Genomic DNA, 26,748 nt, shown 5'->3' with positions numbered 1-26,748 from the left:
AACACATTGGGTAAGTTACAGCAAAGTACATTTTTCACAAAAGTCAAAAATTGCACTAAAATTCATCAATTACCTTTGAATATCTTCTTCTTTTGGCAACAGTAAAGGTCACCACGAAACAATAAAGGGTTGTTTTGTTCATATAATCCATTTCTATAGCCTAACCGAAACATTTTGGAAATGTTCATTTTTTTCTTCAATTTTCCAAAATATATGTTTCCGGGTATGTGTGAATATTTTTTTTACATTTTGTATATAGTTATTTTCAGCAATGTACCCATGTACCAATTCGGCCACTTGGGTACATTTGGGAAACTTGTGAGGGACACCTGGGTGACTACATACCCAATGGCATGTACCTCACTCATTCCTAGAGGCATCTGTCTGAAACTTTGGGGAAATACTGTTGCCTGATTATTCTCTCATGTAAAAGTATCCAGAGTATCATAACTGAATATGTTGATGTTCTAGTTGATTTTAAAGATGCTACAACAATAAAATAACTGAAAAACGCCTGTTTATTTCCTTGTATTTTCTTCTACCAGATCTATTGTGTTATATTCTCCTACATTCAATTCACATTTACACAAACTTCAGAGTGTTTTTAATCAAATGGTAACAATAATATGCATATCCTTGCTTCTGGGCCTGAGCTACAGGCTGTTAGAATAGGGTATGTCTTCAGGCGGAAATTGCACAAAGTGGGGGGGTATCCTATGAAGTAAAAAGTGAAGTTCTTCAGGAAAACATGTAACTCCACAACCTCAAAAGGAATTCCACAAGAACAAAGGTAATCCTCCAAGACAAAAAAGGTAAATCCACAAGGTGGAAGGTAAAGCACAAAAAGCCTCAAAAGATACTCAAAAACAAACAAGAACAAAAAAACAGAATTCCACAAGAGAGTCGACTGGGATCAACAAGAGTTCACAGAATACTAGGGCTGGGTGCTAACATACAAACACAGAGCAAAGAACAGAGGAAAACAAAGGGTTTAAATACAATCAGGGGAAATGAGGCACAGGTGCAAATAATAATGGGGATCAAGGGAAAACAAAAGGTTAAAAGGCACAATGGGGGCATCTAGTGACCAAAAACCGGAACAACCCTGGCCAAATCCTGACAGAATCCCCCCCCTAGGAACGGCTCCTGACGTTCCTACCAGCTCTCTCAGGGTGGAGGGCCCTGAACTGACGAATGAGGTCAGGGTCCACTATGTCTTTGGCAGGAACCCAGGAGCGCTCCTCGGTACCGTAGCCTTCCCAGTCCACCAGATACTGCCAGGACCGCTGCACCCGGCGGGAATCCAGTATCCGATGGACGGTATAAGCCGGCTGGCCTCCAATGACATGAGGCGGAGGGGGAGGTCTGTCTACCGGGACAAGGGACAAGGGGAGAAAAAACAACAGACCTCTGTCAGAAACCATATCTTGAGGAATGCCGAAGACTCGGAACACATGATTAATTACCAACTCAGCCGTTTCCTTGGCAGAAGGTAACTTAGTCAGAGGGACGAACCTGGCCGCCTTTGAAAACCTGTTGATAATGACTAGGATAGTAGTATTGCCATGGGATGGAGGAAGGCCAGTAATGAAGTCCAACGTGATATGGGACCAGGGTCTGTGGGGAACAGATAAAGGGTGAAGGAGTCCTTGCGGGCGGAGGTGAGAAGATTTGCCCTGGCAGCACACGGGGCAGGCATTGACGAAAGTGGCAACGTCTTCTCTTATGGTAGGCCACCAGAACTTACGCTGGATGAACTCCAAGGTGCGACCTACGCCCGGGTGACAGGTGAGGCGAGAGGAGTGCCCCCACAGAAGGACCTGAGTCCTCACTGCCTTGGGGACAAACAACCGATTGGCAGGACCTCCTTTCGGGTCCGGTTCAATAGCTTGAGCTCGTCTCACGGTATCCTCAACTTGCCACGAGATCGGAGCCACGATCTTAGCAGCAGGAAGGACAGGCATGTCCGTGTCATCTCGAATGGCAGGAGCGTAGACTCGGGACAGGGCATCCGGTTTGAGATTCTTCGACCCGGGCCAATAGGTGAGGATAAACTGGAATCGATTGAAGAATTGAGACCATCTAGCTTGTCTAGAGTTCAACCGCTTCGCCTGCTGGATATACTCCAGATTTGTGTGGTCCGTAAGCACTTGAAACGGGTGAGAAGCCCCCTCGAGCCAGTGTCTCCATTCCTTCAATGCCATCTTAACCGCTAGGAGTTCACGATCCCCCACACCGTAGTTCCTCTCAGCCGGGGTAAGCCGGTGTGAGAAGAAAGCACACGGATGAAGCTTCTTGTCTTCACCCCTCTGAGACAGGACAGCTCCAACACCAACCTCTGAGGCGTCTACCTCCACCACAAACGGTTCATCCGTAGTCGGTAGTATCAGGATGGGAGCAGAGAGGACGCGCTGCTTGAGTCCTTGGAAGGCCGTCTCAGCTTCTCTTCCCCACAAAAACCTTGCATTGCCACCCTTGGTTAAAGCTGAGAGAGGGGCTGCCACCAAGCTGAAGTTCTTGATGAACTTGCGGTAAAAGTTAGTGAAGCCCAGGAAACGCTGAACTTCCTTAACGGATTTGGGGGTGGGCCAATCCGCTACCGCCCCTACCTTCCTGGGGTCCATTTGGACTTGACCGGGTTCCACTACAAATCCCAGGAATTGTACTCGGGATGAATGGAATTCACATTTTTCCGGCTTAATGTACAGATGGCTGTCTAGGAGGCGTTTGAGTACTTGTCTGACATGCTTAGTGTGTTCTTGAAGAGAGCTCGAAAAGATGAGGATGTCATCCAAGTAAACGAACACAAATATGTTAAGCATATCCCTAAGCACATCGTTTATGAGCGCGTGGAACACCGCTGGGGCGTTGGTCAGGCCGAAGGGCATCACCAAGTATTCATAGTGACCAGTAGGCGTGTTGAAAGCGGTCTTCCACTCGTCACCAGGTCTGATCCGCACAAGATGGTATGCGTTCCGCAGGGCAAGCTTAGTGAAAACAACTGCTTCCTGGAGCAGGTCGAAGGCTGTGGCCATAAGGGGTAGCGGGTAACGGTTACGGACGGTTATGGCATTGAGTCCCCGGTAGTCGATGCAAGGACGTAATCCACCGTCTTTCTTGGCCACAAAGAAAAACCCTGCTCCCGCCGGGGAGGTGGATGGACGCATGAGGCCTGCTTCCAGAGCGTCCTTGATGTAGGTATCCATAGCAGCTCGTTCGGGTGGAGATAGGGAAAAGATCCGACCCCTGGGGGGGCAAGTACCCGGAAACAGTTCGATGGGGCAATCATAAGGTCTATGGGGTGGTAGCATGGTGGCCCTCTGTTTGCTAAATACCAGTTTGAGGTCATGGTAACACTCGGGAACTCGGGTCAGGTCGATGGATTCTAAAGACTCGGGAGTAGAACTCGGGGAAATTCGGGAAAATACAAGTAGCTTGGCACGTAGGACCCCACTGCTTGATAGTGCCCACAGACCAGTCGATGTGAGGGTTATGGCTGTGAAGCCAGGGGTATCCAAGGAGGTAGTGACATGAGTGACAAGTCCAGATCCCAAAGGGCTTCCATCCAATGTAGTAACCCTCATGGGGTCACTTAGAGGTTCAGAGGGAACGCCATTCTCCTTCGCCCAGACACCATCCATGAAGTTAGCTGCGGCTCCAGAGTCTACCAAGGCTTGAAGGTGAAGCTTGTGGTTGTTCCAGGAAAGGGTGACTGGAATGAGCAGACAGGAGTTGGACGGATGGGAGGAGGTTATGTTTCCCGTTACAGTTCCCCCCCGGTCTGTACGGGACAGAGCGTTTCCCTGGAGCCCGGGACACGTGGAACAGAAATGGCCCGGTTTCCCGCAATATAGACAGCGTCGCTCCCTCATCCGGCGGTCTCTCTCAGCCTGGGAGATGTGTCCAATCTGCATGGGTTCCGGTGGAGCCAGCGAGGATAAAGGTGGGAACTCGGAGCTGGGACTGATAGGGGCTAGAGGTCTACGGTTGAGTTCTCCCTCTCTCAGACGCTGGTCAATGCGTGCACACCGTGAGCGCCTCGTTGTTCCAGCCACTCGCTGCTGCCACCGTGCGGAACTGGATGGCATAGTCGGTCACGCTGCGCCGACCTTGGTAGAGAGTCAGGAGCTGTTTGGCTGAGTCAGGACCACTACTTGGGCCTTGAAACACTCGTTTTGAATTCCTCAGCAAAGGCAGAGTAGCTGGCACAGCAGGAACTATGGGCATCCCACACAGCAGTAGCCCAGGCCAGGGCTTTTTCCGACAGCAGGTTGATGATATATGCGATCTTAGACCGGTCGGTGGGGAACGACGAGGGTTGCAGCTCGAAGGAGAGAGAACATTGGGTGAGAAACCCTTTACAAGCACTTGGATCACCTGAGAACCGTTGGGGAGGTGGAAGACGAGGTTCAGCCAGAGGGTTAACTGCCATGGGTACGTGAATCTGAGGTACTGGGATGGGGTAAGTCGATCAGATATCTGCTTTATGGAAGTCAGCATCTCCGGCAGAAGATGAGAATGTCTAGCCATCAACGCCTCTTGCTGAACCAGGGCAGCTTCGTGGCATTGGACAGTCTCCTGGTGGTGGGACAGCATGGCAACAAGGTCCTGGGAACTGGCTGCCTCTGGGTTCATTTTTGGCTCTGTGTTTCTGTCAGGACCCGGTTACGAACCCGGGTCTCCGGAGTGAGAAACAGTCACTTAACCAACTGAGCCACGAATAGTCGGCAGAACCCAGAAGATGAGGCAGACACAGCAGTAATTGAGACGGTGTATTTAATGAAGTAAAAAGTGAAGTTCTTCAGGAAAACATGTAACTCCACAACCTCAAAAGGAATTCCACAAGAACAAAGGTAATCCTCCAAGACAAAAAAGGTAAATCCACAAGGTGGAAGGTAAAGCACAAAAAGCCTCAAAAGATACTCAAAAACAAACAAACAAGAACAAAAAAAACAGAATTCCACAAGAGAGTCCACCGGGATCAACAAACACAGAGCAAAGAACTGAGTAAAACAAAGGGTTTAAATACAATCAGGGGAAACGAGGCACAGGTGCAAATAATAATGGTGATCAAGGGAAAACAAAAGGTCAAAAGGCACAATGGGGGCATCTAGTGACCAAAAACCGGAACAACCCTGGCCAAATCCTGACAGACAGAGGGTTAGACAGAGGGTTAGACAGTGACAGAGGGTTAGACAGAGGGTTAGACAGTGACAGAGGGTTAGACAGAGGGTTAGACAGTGACAGAGGGTTAGACAGTGGGTTAGACAGTGACAGAGGGTTAGACAGTGACAAATCAAATCAAATCAAATCAAATTTTATTTGTCACATACACATGGTTAGCAGATGTTAATGCGAGTGTAGCGAAATGCTTGTGCTTCTAGTTCCGACAATGCAGTGATAACCAACAAGTAATCTAACTAACAATTCCAAAACTACTGTCTTATACACAGTGTAAGGGGATAAGGAACATGTACATAAGGATATATGAATGAGTGATGGTACAGAGCAGCATACAGTAGATGCTATCGAGTACAGTATATACATATGAGATGAGTGTGTAGACAAAGTAAACAAAGTGGCATAGTTAAAGTGGCTAGTGATACATGTGTTACATAAGGATGCAGTCGATGATGTAGAGTACAGTATATACATATGCATATGAGATTAATAATGTAGGGTAAGTAACATTATATAAGGTAGCATTGTTTAAAGTGGCTAGTGATATATTTACATCATTTCCCATCAATTCCCATTATTAAAATGGCTGGAGTTGGGTCAGTGTCAATGACAGTGTGTTGGCAGCAGTCACTCAGTGTTAGTGGTGGCTGTTTAACAGTCTGATGGCCTTGAGATAGAAGCTGTTTTTCAGTCTCTCGGTCCCAGCTTTGATGCACCTGTACTGACCTCGCCTTCTGGATGATAGCGGGGTGAACAGGCAGTGGTTCGGTGGTTGATGTCCTTGATGATCTTTATGGCCTTCCTGTAACAACGGGTGGTGTAGGTGTCCTGGAGGGCAGGTAGTTTGCCCCCGGTGATGCGTTGTGCAGTCCTCACTACCCTCTGGAGAGCCTTACGGTTGAGGGCGGAGCAGTTGCCGTACCAGGCGGTGATACAGCCCGCCAGGATGCTCTCGATTGTGCATCTGTAGAAGTTTGTGAGTGCTTTTGGTGACAAGCCGAATTTCTTCAGCCTCCTGAGGTTGAATAGGCGCTGCTGCGCCTTCTTCACGACGCTGTCAGTGTGAGTGGACCAATTCAGTTTGTCTGTGATGTGTATGCCGAGGAACTTAAAACTAGCTACCCTCTCCACTACTGTTCCATCGATGTGGATAGGGGGTGTTCCCTCTGCTGTTTCCTGAAGTCCACAATCATCTCCTTAGTTTTGTTGACGTTGAGTGTGAGGTTATTTTCCTGACACCACACTCCGAGGGCCCTCACCTCCTCCCTGTAGGCCGTCTCGTCGTTGTTGGTAATCAAGCCTACCACTGTTGTGTCGTCCGCAAACTTGATGATTGAGTTGGAGGCGTGCGTGGCCACGCAGTCGTGGGTGAACAGGGAGTACAGGAGAGGGCTCAGAACGCACCCTTGTGGGGCCCCCGTGTTGAGGATCAGCGGGGAGGAGATGTTGTTGCCTACCCTCACCACCTGGGGGCGGCCCGTCAGGAAGTCCAGTACCCAGTTGCACAGGGCGGGGTCGAGACCCAGGGTCTCGAGCTTGATGACGAGCTTGGAGGGTACTATGGTGTTGAATGCCGAGCTGTAGTCGATGAACAGCATTCTCACATAGGTATTCCTCTTGTCCAGGTGGGTTAGGGCAGTGTGCAGTGTGGTTGAGATTGCATCGTCTGTGGACCTATTTGGGCGGTAAGCAAATTGGAGTGGGTCTAGGGTGTCAGGTAGGGTGGAGGTGATATGGTCCTTGACTAGTCTCTCAAAGCACTTCATGATGACGGAAGTGAGTGCTACGGGGCGGTAGTCGTTTAGCTCAGTTACCTTAGCTTTCTTGGGAACAGGAACAATGGTGGCCCTCTTGAAGCATGTGGGAACAGCAGACTGGTATAGGGATTGATTGAATATGTCCGTAAACACACCGGCCAGCTGGTCTGCGCATGCTCTGAGGGCGCGGCTGGGGATGCCGTCTGGGCCTGCAGCCTTGCGAGGGTTAACACATTTAAATGTCTTACTCACCTCGGCTGCAGTGAAGGAGAGACCGCATGTTTCCGTTGCAGGCCGTGTCAGTGGCACTGTATTGTCCTCAAAGCGGGCAAAAAAGTTATTTAGTCTGCCTGGGAGCAAGACATCCTGGTCCGTGACTGGGCTGGATTTCATCTTGTAGTCCGTGATTGACTGTAGACCCTGCCACATGCCTCTTGTGTCTGAGCCATTGAATTGAGATTCCACTTTGTCTCTGTACTGACGCTTAGCTTGTTTAATAGCCTTACGGAGGGAATAGCTGCACTGTTTGTATTCAGTCATGTTGCCAGACACCTTGCCCTGATTAAAAGCAGTGGTTCGCGCTTTCAGTTTCACGCGAATGCTGCCATCAATCCACGGTTTCTGGTTAGGGAATGTTTTTATCGTTGCTATGGGAACGACATCTTCGACGCACGTTCTAATGAACTTAGAGGGTTAGACAGAGGGTTAGACAGTGACAGAGGGTTATACAAGGACAGAGGGTTAGACAGAGGGTTAGACAGTGGGTTAGACAGAGGGTTAGACAGAGGGTTAGACAGTGGGTTAGACAGAGGGTAGACAGTGACATAGGGTTAGACAGAGAGTTAGACAGTGACAGAGGGTTAGACAGAGAGTTAGACAGTGACAGAGGGTTAGACAGTGAGTTAGACAGTGACAGAGGGTTAGACAGTGCCAGAGGGTTAGACAGAGGGTTAGACAGTGGGTTAGACAGTGGGTTAGACAGTGACAGAGGGTTAGACAAGGACAGAGGGTTAGACAGAGGGTTAGACAGTGACAGAGGGTTAGACAGAGGGTTAGATAGAGGGTTAGACAGTGACAGAGGGTTAGACAGTGGGTTAGACAGTGACAGAGGGTTAGACAGTGACAGAGGGTTAGACAGAGGGTTAGACAGTGACAGAGGGTTAGACAAGGACAAGGGTTAGACAGAGGGTTAGACAGTGGGTTAGACAGTGGGTTAGATAGTGACAGAGGGTTAGACAAGGACAGAGGGTTAGACAGAGGGTTAGACAGTGGGTTAGACAGAGGGTTAGACAGAGGGTTAGACAGTGGGTTAGACAGAGGGTAGACAGTGACAGTGGGTTAGACAGAGAGTTAGACAGTGACAGAGGGTTAGACAGAGGGTTAGACAGTGACAGAGGGTTAGACAGTGGGTTAGACAGTGACAGAGGGTTAGACAGTGACAGAGGGTTAGACAGAGGGTTAGACAGTGAGGGCGATGGAGAAAGTGAGAGTGACAGAGGGTTAGACAGTGACAGAGGGTTAGACAGTGACAGAGGGTTAGACAGTGAGGGAGATGGAGAAAGTGAGAGTGACAGAGGGTTAGACAGTGAGGGAGATGGAGAAAGTGAGAGTGAGCGAGAAATGAGACTCCGGCAAAAATTGAATGGGAATTTCAATGGGGATTTAAGCTTTTGGGAGTTTTCAAGCTACTGAATCTGGTGATTTAATATGCGGATGGTGACGCTTGTGCATCACAATCGCCAGCTAAAAAAGAAAACATCTAGGTTGCTAACTTGATTCTTCTTACATGTACTACTAAAGTTAAAACGCATCGAACAGAGTTTCTTTCCAACACATTGTTTTGCACCAGTCTTGGCTCTATTCCTTTTAAATCTAAGTCACATTGAGATTGACTTCTGGCAATGAATCCATTTATCTACTTCCACAGAGTCAGATGAAATCATTTTGATGTATCTGTTTGCAGTTTGAAGGAAGTTGCTGACAAGAAACTGTGCGATTGCTTTGTGCTAACGCTAGTTAGCATTGGCTTGCAAAACTACCTCTAACTTCCTTCATACTGGATGCAGATATATAAACATGGTATCCATGAGTTAATCTGAAATTCAAAATCCCAAACTATCCCTTTAAAGTGACATCACAGAAGACACACAGAAACGATGCAAACCAAGTGCTCCTAACTTCCCAAGCATGCTTTCTGTCCCTAACATTACAACTGAAACTAAAAACTAACTGAAACTAAACATCATTTCAAATAAAAATATATATATAAATATAACAGAAAAACACAAAATTATAATAACCTTCATACCAATCAGTCAGTATTACATCTCACACAATCCTCATTATTAGAGTCAAACCCAAACATTAGCATGTAATTTTAAATGTGTTTTAATAGAAACTTACTCGACTACAGTAACATGAAAAAGGGCCTAAGCCAAGATACAACATCTCCCAGTTTGAGGACTATCTACTGTCTATCTATGTCATAGTGTAGCTGGGTCTTAATGGAGCACAGCGAAGGCTGCTGAGGGGCTCATAATAATGGCTTGAATGGAGAGAATGGAAGGCCATCAAACACATGGAAAACATGTATTTGATACCATTCCACCAATTGCGCTCCAGCCATTACCAGTTAAGGCGCCACTAACCTCCTGTGATCGAGCGCCCTCATAGGAACATCCGGGAGGTTCACAGTTAAAGGTCAGGACCACATAAAAAGACTATCTATCAGTCAGCCCAGCCAAAATCAGCCTCATTGGATTATTCAGCATGTTAAGAGAAATAACAGACAAGACTTTCTACCGCCTCCCTAACTTGAGTAAAATGGCTATTTGTCATGTTGCTTCCTCTGCTGTTTGAAATCCAAGGAAAAGTGTAGTCAGTCAGAAGTGTTGTTGTAAGATTGAGCTTGTTTAAAAAGAACATCCTGCAACATAAACTCCTTTTTCACTTTCTATTGTTTAAAACGGATGGCGCCTTTGTTGAGTGTTGCGTGACTGGTGGTCAGTGGTGTATAGTAATTAAGTAAAAATACTTGAAAGTACTACTTCAGTCGTTTTTTGGGGTATCTGTACTTTAATTTACTATTTATATTTTTGACAACTTCTACTTTTACTATTGTACTTTTTACTCCATTCATTTTCCCTGACAACCCAAAGTACTCGTTACATTTTGAATGTTTAGCAGAACAGGAAAATTTTGAAACTCACACTTAGCAAGAGAACACGTGGTCATCCCTACTGCCTATGTTCTGGCAGACTCACTAAACATATACTTCTTTACTTTTACTCAAGTATGACAATTGTGTACTTTTTCCACCAGTGCTGGTGGTGGTTTATAACTGCAAAATGCATGTTGGATGCATTACACGTTAGTGTCCAGCAGGTGAAGGCAGAGCAATGCAAAGGTCTACCAGGGAATGAATCATAGTACCAGTCACAGGCCTATGGATTTTAAATCATGTTTGAATGTTTGAGTGTTTGCATTGTGAATTAGATTCACTTTATTAACTGATTGACTTTGTGATCAATTGATCAACTAACTGATTGTCTAACAGACTTCTCCTCTGGTGTCTTCCCTAGGCCATGGTTGTACCTCCCTTCTCCGCCCCCCTCCCTCTCCTAGTGGCTCTGCTTCAGCTTGCAGTACTACCTCTTGTCCACACGGGGGCGTACTACAGACACAAGCAGCACCCGCAGCAGCATCAGCCCACGCCACACCTGTCCCACATGGGCATAGGGGGTAAGGAGCAGCACCCTCAGCAGCATTGGCCGGGAAAAGAGATGCCCCACATGCAGTACCCCCAGTACAGAAAAGAGATCCCACAGATGTCCATGCACATGGGCAAGACGAACCCCCACAAGGGTGGAGTAGTCAACAGTGGACAGGATAAAGGTGAGACCGAAGGGCAATCTCAAATGACATGTGACTCTGGTCAAAAGTAGGCCAGTAGTATGTTACTTATATTAAAATGATGTTAATCTTCAATGTTGATTACCTTAACCTAACTCGAGTTAGGACACACACACTCTGCCATCTTGGAATGTTTAGACTGAATGGACATCTTATCCCCCACAGGTCAAACCATCCCCAGTGGGGCAGTGGGAGGTCTCCCTGGGGGTCTGCCAGGAGAGCAGGGCCCAGCTGGGCCTCCCGGACCTGAGGGTCCCTCTGGGCCTCCAGGACCTCCCGGGGAAGGACAGCCAGGAGGGGAAGGAAAACCAGGCCACGCTGGTCCCCCAGGATTCCCTGGAGTAGGAAAACCAGGACTCCCAGGGATTCCAGGCAAGCCAGGCAGCATGGGAGAGCCAGGAGTACCTGGAGAATTGGGCCCCAGCGGGAGGGAGGGTCCGATGGGGCAGCCAGGGCCTCAGGGGTCCCCTGGTCCTTCAGGTCTTCCAGGGATAGGAAAATTAGGGGCTGGGGGGTTGCCAGGACAACCAGGATCCAGAGGAGAGCCAGGACACAAAGGCCTGCCGGGACTGCCAGGATTACCAGGACCCAAGGGTGACAAGGGGATTGGACAGCCAGGACAGCCAGGCCACAAAGGACTAGCAGGACCTCCTGGACCTCCAGGACAGGGAGGGATGCCTGGTGTGGGCAAGCCTGGAATGAATGGCATGTCAGGGCCACCAGGAGGACCAGGGAAACCAGGTCTCCCTGGAGAGCAGGGGCTGGCTGGACCAGCAGGAGAGGGCGGAGAGCCCGGTCCACCAGGGCTGCCAGGTCAGGGAAAACCTGGCCAGAATGGTCTGCCGGGACAACCAGGAATGCCTGGTGGGAAAGGGCACCCAGGCCCTCCAGGTTTTCCAGGGAAGCCTGGATTGCCTGGATTCGGAAAACCAGGATTCCCAGGACCCAAAGGAGATAAGGGGATGGGTGGGATGCCTGGAGGCCCAGGACCAAAGGGAGACAAGGGCCATGGAGGACTGCCTGGTATGCTAGGACAGCCTGGATCAATTGGACCAGCTGGTCCCCTTGGCCCTATGGGACCCCCTGGAGGTCTGGGTCAACCAGGGCCAAAAGGCGAGGCTGGAGAAGGAGGTCATAAGGGGTTGCCTGGTGGGCAAGGGGAGCCTGGTCCTACTGGACTGACTGGTCAGAATGGCTTCCCTGGAGAGGGAGGAGAGCCTGGGCCAAGGGGTCCCACTGGGCCTGTAGGACCCCAAGGGGAAGGCGGTCACAAAGGGTTACCAGGTGGCCCTGGCATTCCAGGCCTACCTGGGCCAAAGGGAGAGGGAGGACTTCCAGGTGAGAAGGGTCCCCAAGGTCCTAAGGGCATTCCAGGTCTGGGAGGTGCAGGTGGGCCGATCGGACCTCCTGGTGCTCCTGGGTCTAAAGGTGACAGCGGACCTCCTGGTCTTCCCGGCGTTGATGGTAAGGGAAACCCAGGTGTCCCTGGTCCTCTTGGACCTCCAGGTAAAGAAGGTCCTGGAGGACCACCGGGAAGCCCAGGCCAGCCAGGTCCACCTGGTCCCCCAGGGCCTCCCGGACCCACTGACATGGGAGCAGTCCTCCCTGAGATGGGTTTTCCTCCTGGGCTGGACGGAGTCAAGACTGCCGGTTATGGCAAGAAGGGAAAATATGGAGGAAACGGAGGAGAAGTGATGGGCCCCAACGGCCTGGAGATGCCCGCGTTCACGGCTCTGGTGACCACACCCTTCCCACCTGTGGGCACGGCTGTGGTGTTTGACAAAATCCTGTACAACGGCCGTCAGAACTACAACCCCCAGACAGGCGTGTTCACCTGCGACATGCCCGGGATCTACTACTTTGCCTACCACATCAGCTGCAAAGGGGCCAACGTGTGGGTGGCGCTGATGAGGAACGATGAGCCTGTGATGTACACATATGACGAGTATAAAAAGGGCTTCCTGGATCAGGCGTCGGGGAGTGCAGTGTTGCCTCTACAGCCCGGGGACACCGTGTACCTCCAGCTACCCTCGGACCAGGCCGCAGGACTATACGCTGGCCAATATGTCCACTCCTCCTTCTCTGGGTACTTGTTGTACCCCATGTAAGAACACCAACCTTCAGAGAGGAAGAGATGGTCACAAAGAGAAAGAATGTTGGAGAAATGTAAACATTGATTATAGAATTCTTTAAATTGATATGTTGTTTTAAAAACATCAATAATCTGCTGAGATTGACGCTGTTGAGATCGACAGGGACGGGAGGACATGTCGGACCATCCCAGGGAAATTCTGAGAGAGGAGTGTGCTTGTGTGAGGGTACATATATGCAGTTTTTAATAACAATTTATGTTGGGGTACAAAGATTGCTGTATCTATCTACTGGTCTGAGAAGTTGTCACAACAACACTGCATTAAAATATTACATTACAGCAACTGGGTTCATTTATTGTCAAATGTGGTGATATATATTGGTTTGATTTATAGTACAGCACAGACTGATGTGGAGACTGTAGACGAAAGAATGGGATATCTGAGGTATATATTTAGTATTGTGTTTTCCTCAGCCCCTACATGTTCCTATTCAAACTGGCAGCTGCCATAAACAAAACTGTGGCAAAGAATGTACATTGGATAACTTTAAAAAGAAAACGAAAGAAAATAAATTGAATAGCTATATTGGCACCTGAACTTTTGTATTACGGTACTTATAAAATGGCAATTGAAAACCAATAGAGACAGTTCAAGATTCACATAAAGTGGTGCATTTATCATCTATCATTTATGTGACATTTTAGTTTGTTACATAAACTTTGTTGTTTGGTTTTGTTTGATTTGTGTGATTATTATTTGTTGTTACTTTTGCAGACAAGCATCATCTGTGATGTTTATAGGGGTGATTTTGTTGCATGAAATGGATGGGAATATAATGCATTATGGGTGTATTGGTTCAAAGCGATGCCTCTTGTGACACGTAAAGAGTAATGCTCCGACAGACACTGACTCGCCCACAAAAATGAAAACCACTGCTCTCATTACAAAGCCCCTTCTTGCTGTATGTGTCTGTTGTCAGCTGAATGAAGCAGTAGCACTATACTGACAGAGGTATGAAACAAGTTTGACCAACAGATAGACACTCATTTAGATGGCCTATACGGTTATGTAAGTAGGATAGGAATTGATAATCAATTGTGAATAACTTTTGAAAAAGAGAATTGAATGAATGAATTACTCTGGGGAAAATGGTGTGTAGGCCTATTCCCTCTGGGTTCAGCAGTACAGAATTTAAGTCATTGGGTTAAAGGTACTGTATGTGGAGGTTAAGATTGAAGGTTAATAAATACTTTGATGTCAATTAGCGAGAATAATGCCCAAAATAAACCAGGAGGAGGTGTTTGTGGTTACAAGATAGTGAGGAGAATTATAGACAACGAATATAGACAAAGAATAGAATGTCAAAAGAGAGAGGGGGAAGGGTGAAAATGCCTTGCTGCATGCCCCCTCCCTCACCTCTCACCCACCTATATATCCCTATAGCTCACCCCTCTCATCTACCCTTCCTTTCTACCCTTCCCTACCCTTCTACCCCTCCCCTGACTCCAGGTATCAATTCTGTTTTCTATCTTTATTTCAGTCCATGGTGCTAAACACAGTATAATCTAGAAGAAAAAGAAACGCACACCTATTAAGACGAGGTGCTGGTTAGCGGAGTAGAAAACTTGAAAATAAAAGAGAGCCGCACACTCTAGGAGCTCAGGTGCAAAAATGTAATTTCCAACGTTTCAACAGCCAAGGATTATACCCTGATGAAGACAGCTTGGCTGTCGAAACGTTGGTAATTACATTTTTGCATCTGAGCTCCTAGAGTGTGCGGCTCTCTTTCATTTTCAAGCTAAACACAGTATAACCAAACAAAACCTTGAGTTTTTATGTTTTTACTGTTATACTGTAGATGTTGTTTTTTAAATAAAGATGATTTAACTAAAAGGTCATGCGTTATTCTTATTTTAATATATATCAAAACATGTATAATTTTATTGTGTGACACTGATAAGTGCATATCAGATTAGTCCAGTTCACCAGTCAAAATTCAATAAAGTAATTTGACTTGCCCCGGATGGCCAGTAAATATCCTCTGGCTCTGTCTTGATCATATTGCTCTTGACTGATATGCCATATTGAGAAGAGATGAGCATTATGTGCTGCCAGAGACAGACAGATACTCTAAGTTGACTCGCCCATGGTTATTAAATTGTATCATATGCTCAAGACAAAGATGAATAAGGTAAATAGGATCCATCCTATAGCTTCTTCTATCACACATTTTTTGGCACATCTATTGAGTACCACTTGAAGGTGTGGCAAAACGTAATGTTCATTTTAATCAAATGTGTTATTGTATTTCGTCGTTTTAAGAGGTGCTTTCTTTTTTCCGCAAAACACAAAAGGAAACGCGTCTGGTGTCTTACCAACAATTATGTTTCCGTGATGGAAAACGAAGCAGACAATAAAATAGTCAATGGACCAGTCTCGAAAGGCTCACGAAGGATGTTGAGAGAAAAAGGGATGCTGCGACTGATGTGATGCGCGTGCGCAGTGCGCACAACGCATGTGTCTTGTCCTCTATTCAGCCGGCTTCTATCTATTCACCCAGCTTCTATTCATCTGGGCATTTAGACATATTTAGGTACGGTAGTAGCTCGCTAACTACGTTCATTCAGCATCTCAGTAACAAACGGTAAGAATCTTCAATTCATTGTTATTTTTAAACTACTGTACGGTGAATTACTGCATTCAAGGCAATTTTCAGTACGCTAGCCAGTTAGCGATTGCTAACGTATGTTAGCATTACAATTTATTAGCAAGTGAAATATGGATGACACATGGATGAACCGATAAATAGGTGAAACGTTTGCATACAAAGACATTTATGCAGCGAGTGTGATCTCGGTTACCTCCTTTCCAAGAGGACAATGAATGAATCCGCTTAACATAGCTAGCTAACCTGACCAACTGCTTGTGAAAGTTATGCTAGCTAACGTTAAATAGCGAACGTTAGCAAAGCTTTCCCAGTTGCCAGAGGCAGAGAAATATGCAACTAGCTACTATTCATATATATTGATGCTATATTACGGTTGATAAAACAACTTAAATAATAGACGAGCTTCTAATATTCAATTGTTTAAGTGTAGAAATAGAAGACTGATCATCACATCTTAGTGTGTCTGTCTGCATGGATCAACTCTTTGTCATTGTCATGGATTAAATGCATGTAAAGAACGCATATGCTCATTATTGATGAATCAGATGTGGGCAAAATAAATTATAAAATGTACAACAAGTCAAATAAGACAAATTATTGTTGTATGGTTTTTGGGTAAGCAGGTTGTTACCATGACGTCTCGTGTGGGCCCTCGAGCTGCAGGTACTGATGGGAGTGACTTCAAACACAGAGAGAAGGTGGCCTCACACTACCAGATGAGGTAATCAGTCATGTCTGCTGGCTGGCTGGCTGGGTGGCTGGCTGTATGTCTGTGTCTGTCTCTGTGCTTGTTTGTCTGCCTGTCTGTCTGTCTGTGCTTGCCTTTCTGTCTGTCTGAGTGTGCCTGCCTGTCTATTACCATATTGTTTATAGGTATCCATTAACCATACTGTCTCAACTCCCTCTCCCCCTTTTCCCTGTGTCTCCAGCGCCTCGCTAAAGTCTGAGATCCGGAAACTCAACTTTGTCCACCTGCTGCTCTGGCTCCTGGTGGCAGCCCAGGTGATCGTCAGCAAACTTGACCTGGTGCCAAGCGATACAGTGGCTGAGCCCTACAGATGGGAGTACCCCTACCTGATCAGTCTCTTTCCACTGGTCACCGGCAGCCTGTCGCTGCCCAAGAACAACATCAGCTACCTGGTGATCTCCATGATCAGCTCAGGCCTGTTCTCCATCGCTCCACTCTTCTACGGCTCCATGGAGATGCTCGGCGAGGCCCAGCAGCTGTACCGCCACGGCAAGGCTTACCGCTTCATCTTTGGCTGGGCGGCGGTCACCGTCATGTACCTAGTGATGGTGGTGGCGGTGCAGGTGCACGCCTGGCAGATCTACTACAGCAAGAAGCTGCTGGACGCCTGGTTTGACTCCACACAGGAGAAGAAGAAGAAGTGATGAGGATGTTTTGTGGATTTTGAGGCTAGGGGAAAACTGTTTTTCTCTCTGTCTTTAGGATGCATATATTAGTATATTCTATTATTTATTTATTACCTCATGCAGTCACTGGCTATTATGTCTTTCCAGATGGTCTATCCAACACACATTTTCTCACCAAAACATGCATTCTCTCTCCATTTCAAAGACACTCAGGTGTATACATTTTCTCTCAAATACACAAACAATTAGTGGCGCAGCGGTCTAAGGCACTGCATCTCAGTGCTAGAGGTGTCACTACAGACCCAGCATCGTTAGGGTTTGGCTGGGGTAGGCCGTCATTGTAAATAAGAATTTGTTCTTAACCGACTTGCCTAGTTAAATAAAATACAAAATAAAAGCAATTCTCTACTTTGTTTATCTGGCCTCAGAGAATAAACGATAGAGACTGCAGCTCCTTCTGAGACCACAATATTTACAGCTGTTGTGAAGCATTTAGACATATGAACCAAGCCCTTGTGTGAGACTGCAGCATGACGGAGGATCTCTACTGACTCTTTGTCTTAACAGTGGAGGAATGAGGGCTGGACTAGTTTGTTGTCACGGTTTCAGTAAATTGACATCCGGCGACTAGTCTGTCAATATTGAAAGCCCTGTAATGCATGCGCACAAGTACTATGTAAAGCTTGAGACTGAGACATGGGATGCTGTGTTTCAAAGGCAAGAAAATGTATGCATCATTGCGCTAAGTTGGCCTGACAGGTTAGTCTGTGTCTTGACAGCTATCAAGGGGTCTTGATTTGTCCCTGTAATGTGCCCAAACTGTAGTGCTCATCTGGGTTTTTGTCAATACCAGTCAATTCATATAGTAAACCAAATATAAATTCCAAATTATCATTGATAAGCATTGAAGAGAATTGGAATTTCAGTGTACTTCCTGAATTGACTGGTTTTTAAATTTAATTGACCCCAACCCTGGTGCTCATCATTCATATATCTCTTAAATGTTCTGTATGCTTTGACCCTTTGCTCCCTCACTTTTTATGATTATGTTTTTACCACCAATAAAAAGGGAAATTAAATCCTTGTTGTCTTGATTGTGTCTTTAGTTGTCTTGATTGTTACAAACCTTGTGATGTGCTTGATGAGTAGTTACATCACAGTTGCTTTCACCATATAATCACTTATGTGTCACAGTAACCTTTGAAATTAAGCAAAACATGTCTAGTAAAAGTCAGTATAGAGGAAACCACATCACACAGAGTCACATATTTCATATATAACCCAATTTCTCAACCTGCTCCTATGCAGTGTTGTAAAGTACTTTAGTAAAAAATACTTGAAAGTACTACTTAAGTAGTTTTACTTCACTACATTCCTAAAGAAAAGTATTTACTTTTTACACCATACATTTTCCTTGACACCCTAAAGTACTCTTTACATTTTAATGTTTAGCTGGACAGGAAAATGAGCAAATTCACACACTTAGTGGTGGAGCGTGCCCCTGGCTATCCGTACATTAAAATAAGACAATGATGCTGTCTGGATTGCTTAATATAAGGAATTTGAAATGATTTACACTTGTACTTTTACTTTTCATACTTAAGTAAATTTTAGCAATTATATTTACTTTTGACAGTTGTGTGTAATTCAAACCAAATACATTTACATTTACATTTAAGTCATTTAGCAGACGCTCTTATCCAGAGCGACTTACAAAAATCTCATTGAATAGACAGTGACCTCAAAAACAAAATATGAATGGTTTGTCCTCTGGGTTTTGCCTGCTACATAAGTTATGTTATACTCACAGACATGATTCAAACAGTTTTAGAAACTTCCGAGTGTGTTCTATACAAATCCACTAATCATATGCATATCTTATATTCTGAGGATGAGTGTGAAATACTTTAGCCTTTTACTCAAGTAGTATTTTACTGGATGACTTTCACTTGAGTCATTTTCTATTAAGGCATCTTTACTTTGACTCAAGTATGATATTTGGGTACTTTTCCCACCACTGTTCCTATGCAGAAAAAAATAGGTCAAATAGTTGAGTCACTACTGCGCGCTCCGCCGTATGCCACGTACAGGTTTACGTCGACAAGCGGGCAGACTTCCTCATGTGAGGCTAGGATTCTGTGTTTGCCAGCCCTGGTTAAAGATTTTGGCTGACAAGGTCCTGAGAGAAATACCGACACAACAGTGGGATTAAGTCGTCCAATTACAGGTGGGATACATATAGCTGTCTGTTTCGATATGGCTAATATTGACAACCTGGATCACAGTTAGCATTTCAACCTAACGAATGATACTAGCATCGGGTTTGTTATGTTTTTAAAGTCACATTTGTTTTATTTTCTCAAAGACCTCTCTCAAATTGTATACATAATGTTATCGGTGCAATGATATTGTTTTTTTGTATTAAATTAAATCGACGTTTCATTCTCTGATGCTAAACTGTGAATTATTTTGCAGGAAGTCAACATTCTAACTATAAATGGGAGTTTTGAGTTGGTCTGTATTTGGCATGGTTCTACATCCTGTCAGTTACAGGAAAATTGGCTATGTAATGATCCAACTTGGCTTTCTTACTAGCTAGTTAGCGAGTTACATTTGTTTTGACACCTCTAACAACAATACAATTATCTAGTTATGTTAACTAACAATATAACCAGTGCAACAGATTTTGAGCCAGAGTTAGTTATTGGCATAACAGCAAACTAACGAGCTGTCAAATTACCACGCTAGGTAACGTTAGCTATCATGTCATTAATTACTGCAAATAAAATGACAAGCTGTAATCCCGAACCTCGTCCTTTCATTAGCCAGCAAGTTAATGGAATGACTTCTGTACAAGCCTTTATGTTAAATTGAGATGGGTGTCATAACTTTCTATATTATGCGAACTATCTAGACGGACACCTTTTGTTGGTAGCTAATTTAGCTAGCTTATTTGCTAGCCAAAGGCCAGACCAACAAGTTAAAATCAAGATCAACTAAAGTAGTTGTATTTGACGTGATTGAATCTATATATTGTAATTGTTTTTTGATAAAAGGCCTTTCTGGGTGTGGACTGGATAGGGAAGGGATTGTTCATCATAAACTAATCAGTTCAGCTAATGCTTATATTATTCTGATGATATTAACCAGTTGTGTGTCATGAATCATGATCCACTCAACACATTCTACAAACTCACTCTTTCAATTCAAATTAGTATTTGGCCTATATAGGCCCAAGTCTCTTTGTGGGGATGCATATGAACCGGCCTGCCAGCTCATCCTGGCATTTTTTTTTTTTTTTTTTTTTTTAACTTTTGAAGCAGAACTGTGTACTATATAGTAAAGTGGTTCTTAGAGGGTGACCACTGACCAGCTGTAGTGCATTCTATGTCATGCAAAGGTAAAGATGAGTGAATCCAATTGGGTTGCTAGATTAATGATTCTTCCATTTTCCCATGGTCCAAACACTTTGTATCTGAAGGATGTTTTAACTGATGGTGCTGATCTGTTTTTCAATGGTTGTTTGTGGCTCACTAATCATCTATAGCAGTGGTTCCCAAACTGGGGTGGGGGGGACGCATGACAAAATATCTAGAATGGCAGGAAATGAGCTTTAAACCTGCACAATTCTCTTCACCAACAAGAGTGGTGTGAACAGTTTGTCATGAACAGAGTTTGTTCCTATAGAAACCTACATGATTCCTGTGTAATGTTCCATCTCCTTCCTGTTGTGATGTCCCCTCCAGAGGTGGGAGCAGTAGACTGTACCATGAACGGACAACTGGACCTGAGTGGCAAGCTGATCATCAAGGCCCAGCTGGGCGATGACATCAGACGCATCCCCATCCACAATGAGGACATCACCTATGACGAGCTGGTGCTGATGATGCAGCGTGTCTTCAGGGGGAAGCTGCAGAGCAACGATGAGGTCACCATCAAATACAAGGACGAGGGTAAGCATGGAAGGGGACTGGGCCGTTCTGGAATAAGATGGATTATCACAATACTGGTAGTCAGTGTGCTGCTAACTACTTAGCTTCCTCCACTGTCCGACAGCCCCATACTGGGCTCAAACCAGTGATCCTCTGCTTAGCAACACAAATGACAGCCCTCCTTGACAACGTGTAAACTGATAGAACCATACAAAAGGTACCAATTTCGATGGCTCCATCCGCAACATTTTAAGACAGCTGTGAAATAAGTTTACGTTCTTAACTCCGTTGCACTAGCTAGATGCCATCTGATGCCTCAACATTATCTGCTCCCTGCTGGTAATGGAAACAGATGTTCTCTTCCATACACTTGAGAATGCATCCTCTCCTTTTTTAGAGTTATTATTGGAAGTAAGAGAATATGTTAATGTGTGGGTTTCTACCTCACAGCTTTCACCAATTCAGTCATTTCACAATAGTCATTATCTTAGGAAATAAGGATTCATTGTGAAAGTATTGGAACGTGGCCTCATTCTGATTTGGGTTCTGAATGATTTTCCCTGCTCTCTTCTCTTCCTGTAGACGATGACCTCATTACTATTTTCGACAGCTCGGACCTGTCTTTCGCCATCCAGTGCAGTAGGATCCTCAAACTCACTCTCTTCGGTAAGATATTATCATACACATACATAACCATCCCTTCCTTTTTTACTATAGGCCTACGTGCTGCTGTGCCAAGCACGCCCATCCTTGAATAATCAAAACAACTTGATTTTTCCCGTAGGATATTAAAGTAGGCTCATTCTGTTTTTCTAGTCTTTGTTACGGTACTGTACTATATAGAACTTATTTCCTTGGTATCCTCTTGAATGCTCATTCTGACTGTTCCATTCCAACAGCACCCTCTCTCCAAAAGTTAAGGTTCATTTCCAGGAACATGCCACAGGGAGGCAGTCTAGTCTCATAGTTTGACATTGAACCTGAGGTCTTCATAGATCTACCTGAACTTGATTACCCGAGATCCGACCCAGTCACATTTTGTAGTTAACCCTCAGATCCCGGGTAGGATCCCGCTCGGTGGCCACGGGCCTCGGATCTTTGTGAAAATATGTGAAATACTGACCGGATCCCAAATTAAATTTGAAGAGTTTAGTTCCTAAACAACATTTCATACATTTTAAATGTTATATTTGGGCTGAATGACTGTCAGGGGGGGTCCCTCTTCTTCAAATCAGATGTGTCATTTTGTGACAAAAAGGCAAATTTGCTTTATTAAACCAAGCCATTATTGTGATGTGGGGTAAAATAGCCTACTTGTTGTGAGAGGAGGACGCAACAGTGGAAAAGAGTGATGGCACCTATAGACTATATAAAGTGAGTTTCTGAAACATTGAGTCAGTCGTTCATTGCTGGCGTGAAGAAGAAACTGAATGAAAGACCATAGAGGGAGGAAAAAACAGTCATCTCTATACCCCTCATTTATGTACATTGTGGATATGAGGGGGAAAAGGGTTGCCCATATTGTCAAGACCTGAGCTATTTAATTAGATTTATTTATTCAATTTACTACTTTATTTAGGGTATTTCATATATTTTTTAAAGCTTGGCCTATTTAGTACATTTAACATTTAAGTCATTTAGCAGACGCTCTTATCCAGAGCGACTTACAAATTGGTGCATTCACCTTAAGACATCCAGTGGAACAGTCACTTTACAATAGTGCATCTAAATCTTAAAGGGGGGGTGAGAGGGATTACTTATCCTATCCTAGGTATTCCTTAGAGGTGGGGTTTCAGGTGTCTACGGAAGGTGGTGATTGACTCCGCTGTCCTGGCGTCGTGAGGGAGTTTGTTCCACCATTGGGGGGCCAGAGCTTTAGGCTTTTGCTATTTAATTTGGCTATTTCCTTTGTTTAAAACCCCCTAGAGTCAGTGTCTGTGCCCCGGTGGAACTCTCATTAGCATAATAATATCTGCATAAAAATGTCAGTTTCAGCTAGACATTGTTTATTTTTTTGCATTGGATCCGTCTCAGTCCACCGCATCTGCTGAAGTCACTTCCGCACCCCAGGCTTAGACGGGGCTTACCTAGACAGTTGTGTGTTCAAATAACAGTTGAACTAATGTTGAATGTCTCGAGTCAAGTGTGATATTTGTCAGCATAAAGAGGAGTGGCTCATTTATGCTCTAGATTTGTTTCTTTCGTTCAAAATAAATAAGCGATATAATGCAGAGTTATTTACACATTCTTTCTGATCGTCTTTAATAAAGAACAGATATTTGACTAAGTTAATCTGTTCATGTTTGCATGTGTGCGTTAGACTCATTGCCGTAGGCTTATCTGCAGAAATATAGTATTTCTAATGTTGGAAGGCTGCCGATTTGATTGTGTAATGCATGGATAGGAATAAGAAATATCAGGACAACTTGTCTCTTCAACTCTCAGGACAGTAGGACTACACAGCCTACAGCCTACAGTCCCCTGTAAGACTGGATTACTTTTCGATCAAACCCATATCCAAACCAGACTGATTCTGCGGGACTAAAGGCTTATATCTCCATTTAATTTAGAACAAAAATATTAGGCTATTATATGAGTTAGACCGGAGTTGCAGAACGACATATTTTGTTAGGCTATAACACTTGCTAGCATCCTAAAATCACCAAATAAAAATCCTCATATTTTAACAGATTTCCAAAATTCAAATCACTTGGGGCTGATATCCTGGTATTTATACAGTCTTATGTCCAGCAATGAAAATGATAAAATAAAAATATATTGCGTGGCAGTAAAGCTAAAAAATCTTGTTTCTTATCAGTTTAAGTCTGATTTGGATCAAATTCTCTCTCAGGTTGGACATGTTGTCACATCTGGTCCACCTCGTATCCGAACCGGATCGGATATTGATTTCCCCCCCAAAATACTGGATCCTGTTGGTTTGGTAGAAATGTAATGGTTTATCACAATACTTACAAATTGGTGCAATTCCGATCTCAATTTTTGGATCCAAGAAGACCTGGACATTGAACTCCTAATTCGTACCCCTTGACACTTTGTGTTTCTCTCCTGCCACTATCGTCCCGAAGGCTCCTATGTTCCTATGCTGGTTGGTTAGTAGAGGCACCAAGCTATACTTGAAAGTTATTATCATTTTTGTAATACTTTTCACATGTCTCTCAGGAGTTGTGCTCCATCTCTGGATCCATGTTGTCAACCCCTTTTCAGAGAGTTTTAAGAGTGTGCTCTGCAAAGGATGGCAGATGGACGACGAGGACTTTTGTCTGGTTTAGGCCTAGTCATCATAATGCCTTCTGATCTTCTGCCAGTGCCAGAGACATCCCTGTGTGTGTCCGTGTGTCCGTGTGTCCATGTCACAGTATTGTACTCTGGCCATGTGTTATGCTTCCGCCTTTGTTTCACAGTGCAGAAATGTCAGATATGGGTAACTATTTACACAAACACACCTCTCCCTCTCATCTCCAATGCCAGCAGGCCCCATGATGTAATATCCTGTGCTCTGTTCCCAATTACAACCCAGTGTCCCTGAACTATCCCTGCTATTATTAGAGAGGGAGCGGCAGAAAGTAAATGTTTTGGGGATATTTGACTCCATCCCGAGACGTCAGTGCCGAGGCCTGGAGCACCAGCACGTGCCGCCGGCCGTGACCTCACGTGTAGTCGATATTCCCAGACATGTGTACAGGGACTGGGAGCAGGAGGGAAGAGTAGGATTCATCCTGACGGTCCGTCTCCATCCAGGGCCTTTTTCTGACCCGCTGGGTCTCTGCTCACACAGGAATCTGGAATTCTGTCTGTAGAATGCCCTTGTATGTCATATACTACAGTCACATTGTCACATATACCATGTGTCCAAAGCTTCCATCATGCATTTCAACTGAGCTTTATTTGTTGTGCTTCCTGTAGTGTAGAACCGTGCTCATCTTGCTGTACTAGTTGTGGTCCAGGAGTTGAGTGTTGGTCACATCTCAAATGACTCCCTGTTCCCCATTGAGTACACTACTTCTAGCCAGAGCCACAGCCTTTGTGTCGCTTTGTGGTTTCAGTCATGTGGTTTCTGTGTCAAGCCAGAGTACTGTGGGACTGCTCATCTCCCTGCTCTTTTTGTACCCATTGATGGGCATACTCTCCCTCTCCTCTGCCCCTATAATCTCTATCTATCGATTCATTCCAGTGCTGATGAGGATTGTGTTGTGCTATGGCAGCCTGTAAGACTGGGACTCATTGAGATGATACAAGGTTCCCAAACTTCTTCACTCCGGCTCCCTCTCCAGCATCGGGGAACATCTTCCTCCTGCGCCTATTTCTATGGGCAGAAGCTCTGTTCATGACACATTGTTCACACTCCTCTGCATTCACACAGGACCAAAGTAAATGTACTGGACTCATGTTATAGTGATCAGAAGGACTGTCTGGTACAGATCACTGTATCCTATAGCTCTGGGAGGCTGCAGGGTGGATGGAGAGAGATTGAAGAGGTGATCCTCACCATTGTGAAGTTCCATACCACTATATATTTGAACTGTAATAATGTTATATTGTCTCACACTGATTTTGTCTCGTACTCTTCTCACTCTTCCCCCAATATATCCCCTCCCTAGCTTTCTTTCTCTCTCCCTCTCTCGCTGTCTGTCTCTCTCTCTTTGTCTCTCGCTCTCAATTCAATGGCAACGTGCCACAAATCTTGCTGCTGTGATTGCCTACTGTGTTATTTGGCCTAACTTGAAGGGGAGTTTATCAATATTTTATTTGTTTTTAAATTGTTTGTGTCCGAGTGATCTGTGGGAAATACACTGAACAAATCAAATTGTATTGGTCACATACACATGGTTAGCAGATGTTAATGCGAGTGTAGCGAAATGATTATGCTTCTAGTTCCGACCATTCAGTAATATCTAACAAGTCATTTAACCTAGCAATTCCACAACTACTACCTTATACACACAAGTGTAAAGGGATAAAGAATATGTACATAAAGATATATGAATGAGTGATTGTACAGAACGGCATAGGCAAGATGCAGTAGATGGTATCGAGTACAGTATATACATATGAGATGAGTAATGTAGGGTATGTAAACATTATATTAAGTAGCCTTGTTTAAAGTGGCTAGTGATAAAAACATTTCCATCAATTTCCATTATTAAAGTGAGCTGGAGTTGAGTCAGTATGTTGGCAGCAGCCACTCAATGTTAGTGGTGGCTGTTTAATAGTCTGATGGCCTTGAGAGAAGCTGTTTTTCAGTCTTTCGTTCCCTGCTTTGATGCACTTGTACTGACCTCGCCTTCTGGTTGATAGCGGGGTGAACAGGCAGTGGCTCGGGTGGTTGTTGTACTTGATGATCTTTATGGCCTTCCTGTGACATCGGGTGGTGTAGGTGTCCTGGAGGGCAGGTAGTTTGCTCCCGGTGATGCGTTGTGCAGACCTCACTACCCTCTGGAGAGCCTTACGGTTGTGGGCGGAGCAGTTGCCGTACCAGGCGGTAATACAGCCCGCCAGGATGCTCTCGATTGTGCATCTGTAGAAGTTTGTGTGCTTTTGGTGACAAGCCGAATTTCAACCAGCCTCCTGAGGCTGCGCCTTCTTCACAACGCTGTCTGTGTGGGTGGACCAATTCAGTTTGTCCGTGATGTGTACGCAGAGGAACTTAACTTACTACCCTCTCCACTACTGTCCCGTCGACGTGGATAGGGGGATGCTCCCTCTGCTGTTTCCTGAAGTCCACAATCATCTCCTTAGTTTTGTTGACGTTGAGTGTGAGGTTATTTTCCTGACACCACACTCCGAGGGCCCTCACCTCCTCCCTGTAGGCC

At 45.1% G+C, this 26,748-nt stretch overlaps 2 protein-coding genes and 1 pseudogene across 4 annotated transcripts in view; all 3 read left to right on the top strand.

Moving 5' to 3' along the window:
• The window catches only part of LOC124044177 (collagen alpha-1(VIII) chain-like), a 42,501-nt gene extending 27,671 nt beyond the window's left edge, over positions 1-14,830 (top strand). The window contains exons 2-4 of one of the 2 annotated variants that reach the window (XR_006840446.1): positions 10,520-10,832; positions 11,016-13,206; positions 13,242-14,830. Coding sequence is in view for 1 of the 2 variants with exons in the window: in XM_046363691.1 (XP_046219647.1) it covers positions 10,523-10,832; positions 11,016-12,958 (2,253 nt within the window). In the remaining variant the exon portion in view is untranslated. Of the gene's footprint in view, positions 1-10,519; positions 10,833-11,015 lie in introns of both variants that reach the window. The other variant, XM_046363691.1, reaches the window with a different exon arrangement.
• Positions 14,831-15,375: 545 nt separating this feature from the next.
• Positions 15,376-18,064, top strand: LOC124042991 (protein jagunal homolog 1-A-like). Its single transcript, XM_046361160.1, has 3 exons — positions 15,376-15,587; positions 16,235-16,332; positions 16,541-18,064. The coding sequence occupies exons 2-3, from the start codon at positions 16,244-16,246 to the stop codon at positions 17,001-17,003; spliced, it is 552 nt and encodes a 183-aa protein (XP_046217116.1). The 5' UTR covers positions 15,376-15,587; positions 16,235-16,243; the 3' UTR covers positions 17,004-18,064.
• A 982-nt stretch (positions 18,065-19,046) lies between these two features.
• LOC124044176 overlaps positions 19,047-26,748 on the top strand; it is a 35,261-nt pseudogene continuing 27,559 nt past the window's right edge. The window contains exons 1-3 of the transcript XR_006840445.1: positions 19,047-19,212; positions 20,732-20,938; positions 21,500-21,583. The product of XR_006840445.1 is annotated as a protein TFG-like (transcript). The remainder of the gene's footprint in view (positions 19,213-20,731; positions 20,939-21,499; positions 21,584-26,748) is intronic.

The sequence above is a fragment of the Oncorhynchus gorbuscha genome, linkage group LG09, assembly GCF_021184085.1.
Source record: "Oncorhynchus gorbuscha isolate QuinsamMale2020 ecotype Even-year linkage group LG09, OgorEven_v1.0, whole genome shotgun sequence".
Lineage (NCBI taxonomy): Eukaryota > Metazoa > Chordata > Actinopteri > Salmoniformes > Salmonidae > Oncorhynchus > Oncorhynchus gorbuscha.
Note: the sequence above shows the minus strand (reverse complement) of the source record. Positions and strands in the feature narration are given on the sequence as shown.